At 44.0% G+C, this 9,266-nt stretch overlaps 1 protein-coding gene across 1 annotated transcript; it reads left to right on the top strand.

The window, feature by feature from the left end:
• Nucleotides 1-5,779: 5,779 nt before the first annotated feature.
• On the top strand, nt 5,780-9,264 carry LOC115194988 (mucin-5AC-like; the record flags this gene model as incomplete). The annotated part of the gene is made up of 1 exon (XM_029754890.1): nt 5,780-9,264. A coding segment is annotated over exon 1 (3,354 nt), but the record flags the coding sequence as incomplete, so codon positions are not given.
• Nucleotides 9,265-9,266: the final 2 nt, after the last annotated feature.

The following is a 9,266-nucleotide window of genomic DNA, read 5'->3' as shown; positions in this document are numbered from 1 at the left end:
ACACTAGGGATGGGTCCTGATCAAACATTGCAGAACTTGCTCAAATGTGACCATGGCAGTTGGTTAGTTGAAGATAGTAGCATGATGCATCTAGTTACCGGCAAAATAAATGTCACATAGCCATCACTGACCCCTCCATCATAATCACTTACTTATGCTACAGGAGTTGGAATTCTAATAGGTTATCAATCAACTCTGTGGGGTAAGAGTCTGAAATAATCATTCAATGTTCAATCCTATCCATCGATATGATATCTACAACAAGTGGATACTGAGGATAGTGTTTTTTTATGGGACAATGATGGTGAAATGCTATATCTTTGAATTAGCAAAATAACAAATATCTGTATCTTGTGTACTTGTACACTACAGATGGATTCCACAGTTTTTATTGGCTTGATCCTTCTGTTGCAAGAAGATATTAACTCAATCATTGTCAGGAGGATGAAAAAAAAACAGCATAATATTTATTGCAGCCCCTGAAATGTTAAAATATTATTTGCATTGACATTTACAATCCTTTGTCATCTTTTTACAGTGGGAGGTCCATCACAGCTACAGATCTCTTATCTCTGACTGTGATGCCTTTGCCTTTTCCAGTGCCCTCCTGAACTTGCACACCAGCTATAATAAATATTCTAGAGCTCATAGAGAGCTGATAGTTAAGTGGCTGAACATAGAAACACGTAACAGCCTGTTTGACCAGGACAACCTCCCTGTAGTCACTGTGTCATTCTATATAAAGTATCATATGTGTCTCAGCTCTTGTTGAACATCATTTAAACAGAGTGGTTGCTCCTTACCAATCATGGGTTTCCTGGGAGACCATGCTATGGATATACTATGGAGTTTTCTACTATTGTCGCCTCTTATAGGTAAGACCCCATTCCAATGTTTAGTACTACTTTTTTTAAAGGGTAGATGTGATTTTAAACTGCATTTAACAGCTGATAACTTAGTATTAGTCATCAGCAATGCACATGCAATGGCTATACAACTAAGTTCTCTCTTATTGATCGCTGTAAAACCCCATACCTAATGGTTAGGCTAATTAAGTTCCATGGAATATTCTATTATCATAGGTGTGGTTATAAACTGCATTTTACTGTTGGTGAAGTTATAGTCAGCAATATAATTGATATCTACATATGTATATGTATTTGTATATATATATATATATATATATATATATATATATATATATATATATATATATATATATATATACACTGCTCAAAAAAATAAAGGGAACACTAAAATAACACATCCTAGATCTGAATGAATGAAATAATCTTATTAAATACTTTTTCTTTACATAGTTGAATGTGCTGACAACAAAATCACACAAAAATAATCAATGGAAATCCAATTTATCAACCCATGGAGGTCTGGATTTGGAGTCACACTCAAAATTAATGTGGAAAACCACACTACAGGCTGATCCAACTTTGATGTAATGTCCTTAAAACAAGTCAAAATGAGGCTCAGTAGTGTGTGTGGCCTCCACGTGCCTGTATGACCTCCCTACAACGCCTGGGCATGCTCCTGATGAGGTGGCGGATGGTCTCCTGAGGGATCTCCTCCCAGACCTGAACTAAAGCATCCGCCAACTCCTGGACAGTCTGTGGTGCAACGTGCAGTGGCTCGGGTGGTTGTTGTCCTTGATAATCTTTTTGGCCTTCCTGTGACATCGGGTGGTGTAGGTGTCCAGGAGGGCAGGTAGTTTGCCCCCGGTGATGCGTTGTAGAAAACCTTAAGACAGTTGTGCTACAAGTCATCTAATGCTATGAGCAAATGTTAATAAGTAATTTTTATAATGATGATAAAAGTAATTCGGTAGACTTTCGCTAGTAGGAGGATGGGAGTGGCATTTACAGGGAACTCTATACTTCTAGAGTATCGTTTCAGCAGCTTTCATAGCCATATAACCTTGCATGTTGTAACATACTTTGAAACTGCAATAAAATGAACCAACGGAAAAATGTCGAAGGAGTTCAGCTAACTGCTCAGTGCTCATTAATCTTTTGACATGATCTGAGATGGAAAATGTATGTAATTATATAATCAACTCAAATGTTATTTGTCACATGCACAGAATAAAACAGTCTGTCTGTGAACAATTGTTGGGAAAATTACTATGTCCTAACCAACTTGCCAAAGCTATAGTTTGTTAACAAGAAATTTGTGGAGTGGTTGAAAAACTAGTTTTAATGACTCCAACCTAAGTGTATGTAAACTTCCGACTTCAACTGTACGTACAGCCACTGTGGGGATGACGTCATCGATGCACTTATTTATGAAGCCAGTGACTGATGTGGTGTACTCCTCAATGCCATCGGAAGAATACCGGAACATATTCCAGTCTGTGCTAGCTTATGGCCGTATACAGCTGATTGAGTGCGGTCTTAGTGCCATCATCGGTTTGTGGTGGTAAATAGACAGCTACAAAGAATATAGTTGAAACTCTCTCTGTAAATAGTGTGGTCTACAGCTTATCATGAGATTTCATACCTCAAGGGGAGCAAAACCTTTAGACTTCCTTAGATTTCGTGCACCAGCTGTTGTTTACTAATATACTGTACATAGACCGTCACCCCTTATCTTACCAGAGGCGGCTGTTCTATCCTGCCGAAAAATCGTATAACCAGCCAGCTGTGTGTTATTCATGTCGTCGTTCAGCCACGACTCAGTGAAACACAAGGTAATACAATTTTTAATGTCACATTAGGATGTAGAGGAAGATTACCGACTAGCCGTCAGATCCTTACAAGGCACCGAGAGCTACGTCCCCGATATCTCCGTCTCATTCTCCTGCGAATGACGGGGATGAGGGCCTTGTCGGGTATTTGGAGTAAATCCTTTGTGTCCAACTCGTTAAAGAAAAAATATTCTTCCAGTACGAGGTGAGTAATCGCTGTCCTGATGTATAGAAGCTATTTTCGTCATAAGAGATGGTGGCAGAAACATTATGTACAAAATAAGTTACAAATAACGCGAAAAAACACAATAGCAATAGGTTAGGGGACTGTAAAATGAACAGTACACCGGCAGCGACCTCTTCCGGCGCCATTATATTGGGATGTGAAGTTACAAAAACATTCTATTGAAATCTTTCATTCAATAAAGGATTGTATTAAACTGGCGAGGAAAATATAGACGATGTGTGAAAGCAGTCCTAATTATATATTTATTTTTGTTGAAATAACTTATAAAACTGTACTAATGATTCATTCTCTACCACCCAAAACAGCAAATACAGCCTCATCAACTGACTTCACTATAACATCTAAAGAGAAAAATCATCCACCACCAGATGGGATTACAACATTTAAAATGTGGGTAAAAATCCCAGACAGACTCAAGAAAAATATAACTGCATCTGTCAAGAATAAAATGGCAGCAACAAGTGCCTTGCCAGAACAAAAACCCTCAAAACCTTCTACGATTACCAGTGAGCCTGCCACTACAAATGAACTAACTTCAGCAGTCACGGACGGGCAAATATCTTCCACTACCGTTGGACTCTCATCTACACAGGGAACTGAAAGTACAACTGCAGAGCCAACTGACTCCACAACTGCAGCGGGAACGACCCCTGAAGAACACACAACAACGTTAGAAATGACAAGTATTCCAGCTGAAACAACTACCATTGTTACACAAGAACCATCAACTAGCCCAGAGACTGTGACAAGCCCGTCTCCCACAATCACTTCTGGGCACCCATCAGTGTCCTCTGACGTTACGAGTGAGTCTCTAACTAGCACTGCTGGTACCTCAACAACAAGTGAGGCATCAACAACAACTTCTGAAGCAAGCACATCTGCTGAAGAATCAACATCGACCTCAGCTGGTTTAACAAGTGCAACTGTGGAAGCTACGTTTTCAACATCGGGAGTGACCATGACACCAGAAACAGCCAAAGACACAATGGAAACAACTACAGCTATGTCCTCAGGTGTAACAGAAACTTCAACCAGTACCTCGCCGGAAACAAGTCCCTCACAACCTTCTACGATTACCAGTGAGCCTGCCACTACAAATGAACTAACTTCAGCAGTCACGGACGGGCAAATATCGGCTACAACCGTTGGACTCTCATCTACCCAGAGAACTGAAAGTACAACTGCAGACCCAACTGACTCCACAACTGCAGCGGGAACGACCCCTGAAGAACACACAACAACGTTAGAAATGACAAGTATTCCAGCTGAAGCATCTACCATTGTTACACAAGAACCATCAGCTAGCACAGAGACTGTGACAAGCCCGTCTCCCACTATCACTTCTGGGCACACATCAGTGTCCTCCGACGTTACAAGTGAGTCTCTAACTAGCACTGCTGGTACCTCAACAACAAGTGAGGCATCAACAACAACTTCTGAAGCAAGCACATCTGCTGAAGAATCAACATCGACCTCAGCTGGTTTAACAAGTGCAACTGTGGAAGCTATGTTTTCAACATCGGGAGTGACCATGACACCAGAAACAGCCGAAGACACAATGGAAACAAGTACAGTTATGTCCTCAGGTGTAACAGAAACTTCAACCAGTACCTCGCCGGAAACAAGTCCTTCACAACCTTCTACGATTACCAGTGAGCCTGCCACTACAAATGAACTAACTTCAGCAGTCAATGACGGGCAAATATCGGCCACAACCGTTGGACTCTCATCTACCCAGAGAACTGAAAGTACAACTGCAGACCCAACTGACTCCACAACTGCAGCGGGAACGACCCCTGAAGAACACACAACAACGTTAGAAATGACAACTATTCCAGCTGAAGCATCTACCATTGTTACACAAGAACCATCAGCTAGCACAGAGACTGTGACAAGCCCGTCTCCCACAATCACTTCTGGGCACACATCAGTGTCCTCTGACGTTACAAGTGAGTCTCTAACTAGCACTGCTGGTACCTCAACATCAAGTGAGGCATCAACAACTTCTGAAGCAAGCACATCTGCTGAAGAATCAACATCGACCTCAGCTGGTTTAACAAGTGCAACTGTGGAAGCTACGTTTTCAACATCGGGAGTGACCATGACACCAGAAACAGCCAAAGACACAATGGAAACAACTACAGTTATGTCCTCAGATGTAACAGAAACTTCAACCAGTACCTCGCCGGAAACAAGTCCCTCACAACCTTCTACGATTACCAGTGAGCCTGCCACTACAAATGAACTAACTTCAGCAGTCACGGACGGGCAAATATCGGCCACAACCGTTGGACTCTCATCTACCCAGAGAACTGAAAGTACAACTGCAGACCCAACTGACTCCACAACTGCAGCGGGAACGACCCCTGAAGAACACACAACAACGTTAGAAATGACAAGTATTCCAGCTGAAGCATCTACCATTGTTACACAAGAACCATCAGCTAGCACAGAGACTGTGACAAGCCCGTCTCCCACTATCACTTCTGGGCACACATCAGTGTCCTCCGACGTTACAAGTGAGTCTCTAACTAGCACTGCTGGTACCTCAACAACAAGTGAGGCATCAACAACAACTTCTGAAGCAAGCACATCTGCTGAAGAATCAACATCGACCTCAGCTGGTTTAACAAGTGCAACTGTGGAAGCTATGTTTTCAACATCGGGAGTGACCATGACACCAGAAACAGCCGAAGACACAATGGAAACAAGTACAGTTATGTCCTCAGGTGTAACAGAAACTTCAACCAGTACCTCGCCGGAAACAAGTCCTTCACAACCTTCTACGATTACCAGTGAGCCTGCCACTACAAATGAACTAACTTCAGCAGTCAATGACGGGCAAATATCGGCCACAACCGTTGGACTCTCATCTACCCAGAGAACTGAAAGTACAACTGCAGACCCAACTGACTCCACAACTGCAGCGGGAACGACCCCTGAAGAACACACAACAACGTTAGAAATGACAACTATTCCAGCTGAAGCATCTACCATTGTTACACAAGAACCATCAGCTAGCACAGAGACTGTGACAAGCCCGTCTCCCACAATCACTTCTGGGCACACATCAGTGTCCTCTGACGTTACAAGTGAGTCTCTAACTAGCACTGCTGGTACCTCAACATCAAGTGAGGCATCAACAACTTCTGAAGCAAGCACATCTGCTGAAGAATCAACATCGACCTCAGCTGGTTTAACAAGTGCAACTGTGGAAGCTACGTTTTCAACATCGGGAGTGACCATGACACCAGAAACAGCCAAAGACACAATGGAAACAACTACAGTTATGTCCTCAGATGTAACAGAAACTTCAACCAGTACCTCGCCGGAAACAAGTCCCTCACAACCTTCTACGATTACCAGTGAGCCTGCCACTACAAATGAACTAACTTCAGCAGTCACGGACGGGCAAATATCGGCCACAACCGTTGGACTCTCATCTACCCAGAGAACTGAAAGTACAACTGCAGACCCAACTGACTCCACAACTGCAGCGGGAACGACCCCTGAAGAACACACAACAACGTTAGAAATGACAACTATTCCAGCTGAAGCATCTACCATTGTTACACAAGAACCATCAGCTAGCACAGAGACTGTGACTAGCCCGTCTCCCACAATCACTTCTGGGCACACATCAGTGTCCTCTGACGTTACAAGTGAGTCTCTAACTAGCACTGTTGGTACCTCAACATCAAGTGAGGCATCAACAACAACTTCTGAAGCAAGCACATCTGCTGAAGAATCAACATCGACCTCAGCTGGTTTAACAAATGCAACTGTGGAAGCTACGTTTTCAACATCGGGAGAAACCATGACACCAGAAACAGCCAAAGACACAATGGAGACAACTACAGTTATGTCCTCAGATGTAACAGAAACTTCAACCAGTACCTCGCCGGAAACAAGTCCCTCACAACCTTCTACGATTACCAGTGAGCCTGCCACTACAAATGAACTAACTTCAGCAGTCACGGACGGGCAAATATCGGCCACAACCGTTGGACTCTCATCTACCCAGAGAACTGAAAGAACAACTGCAGACCCAACTGACTCCACAACTGCAGCGGGAACGACCCCTGAAGAACACACAACAACGTTAGAAATGACAAGTATTCCAGCTGAAGCATCTACCATTGTTACACAAGAACCATCAGCTAGCACAGAGACTGTGACAAGCCCGTCTCCCACTATCACTTCTGGGCACACATCAGTGTCCTCCGACGTTACAAGTGAGTCTCTAACTAGCACTGCTGGTACCTCAACAACAAGTGAGGCATCAACAACAACTTCTGAAGTAAGCACATCTGCTGAAGAATCAACATCGACCTCAGCTGGTTTAACAACTGCAACTGTGGAAGCTATGTTTTCAACATCGGGAGTGACCATGACACCAGAAACAGCCGAAGACACAATGGAAACAACTACAGTTATGTCCTCAGGTGTAACAGAAACTTCAACCAGTACCTCGCCGGAAACAAGTCCCTCACAACCTTCTACGATTACCAGTGAGCCTGCCACTACAAATGAACTAACTTCAGCAGTCACGGACGGGCAAATATCGGCCACAACCTTTGGACTCTCATCTACCCAGAGAACTGAAAGTACAACTGCAGACCCAACTGACTCCACAACTGCAGCGGGAACGACCCCTGAAGAACACACAACAACGTTAGAAATGACAACTATTCCAGCTGAAGCATCTACCATTGTTACACAAGAACCATCAGCTAGCACAGAGACTGTGACAAGCCCGTCTCCCACTATCACTTCTGGGCACACATCAGTGTCCTCCGACGTTACAAGTGAGTCTCTAACTAGCACTGCTGGTACCTCAACAACAAGTGAGGCATCAACAACAACTTCTGAAGCAAGCACATCTGCTGAAGAATCAACATCGACCTCAGCTGGTTTAACAAGTGCAACTGTGGAAGCTACGTTTTCAACATCGGGAGTGACCATGACACCAGAAACAGCCAAAGACACAATGGAAACAACTACAGCTATGTCCTCAGGTGTAACAGAAACTTCAACCAGTACCTCGCCGGAAACAAGTCCCTCACAACCTTCTACGATTACCAGTGAGCCTGCCACTACAAATGAACTAACTTCAGCAGTCACGGACGGGCAAATATCGGCCACAACCGTTGGACTCTCATCTACCCAGAGAACTGAAAGTACAACTGCAGACCCAACTGACTCCACAACTGCAGCGGGAACGACCCCTGAAGAATACACAACAACGTTAGAAATGACAAGTATTCCAGCTGAAGCATCTACCATTGTTACACAAGAACCATCAGCTAGCACAGAGACTGTGACAAGCCCGTCTCCCACAATCACTTCTGGGCACACATCAGTGTCCTCCGACGTTACAAGTGAGTCTCTAACTAGCACTGCTGGTACCTCAACATCAAGTGAGGCATCAACAACAACTTCTGAAGCAAGCACATCTGCTGAAGAATCAACATCGACCTCAGCTGGTTTAACAAGTGCAACTGTGGAAGCTACGTTTTCAACATCGGGAGTGACCATGACACCAGAAACAGCCAAAGACACAATGGAAACAACTACAGCTATATCCTCAGGTGTAACAGAAACTTCAACCAGTACCTCGCCGGAAACAAGTCCCTCACAACCTTCTACGATTACCAGTGAGCCTGCCACTACAAATGAACTAACTTCAGCAGTCACGGACGGGCAAATATCGGCCACAACCGTTGGACTCTCATCTACCCAGAGAACTGAAAGTACAACTGCAGAGCCAACTGACTCCACAACTGCAGCGGGAACGACCCCTGAAGAACACACAACAACGTTAGAAATGACAAGTATTCCAGCTGAAGCATCTACCATTGTTACACAAGAACCATCAGCTAGCACAGAGACTGTGACAAGCCCGTCTCCCACAATCACTTCTGGGCACACATCAGTGTCCTCCGACGTTACAAGTGAGTCTCTAACTAGCACTGCTGGTACCTCAACAACAAGTGAGGCATCAACAACAACTTCTGAAGCAAGCACATCTGCTGAAGAATCAACATCGACCTCAGCTGGTTTAACAAGTGCAACTGTGGAAGCTACGTTTTCAACATCGGGAGTGACCATGACACCAGAAACAGCCAAAGACACAATGGAAACAACTACAGCTATGTCCTCAGGTGTAACAGAAACTTCAACCAGTACCTCGCCGGAAACAAGTCCCTCACAACCTTCTACGATTACCAGTGAGCCTGCCACTACAAATGAACTAACTTCAGCAGTCACGGACGGGCAAATATCGGCCACAACCGTTGGACTCTCATCTACCCAGAGAAC

This window comes from Salmo trutta, chromosome 5, assembly GCF_901001165.1.
Source record: "Salmo trutta chromosome 5, fSalTru1.1, whole genome shotgun sequence".
NCBI classification, from domain to species: Eukaryota; Metazoa; Chordata; class Actinopteri; order Salmoniformes; family Salmonidae; genus Salmo; species Salmo trutta.
Note: the sequence above shows the minus strand (reverse complement) of the source record. Positions and strands in the feature narration are given on the sequence as shown.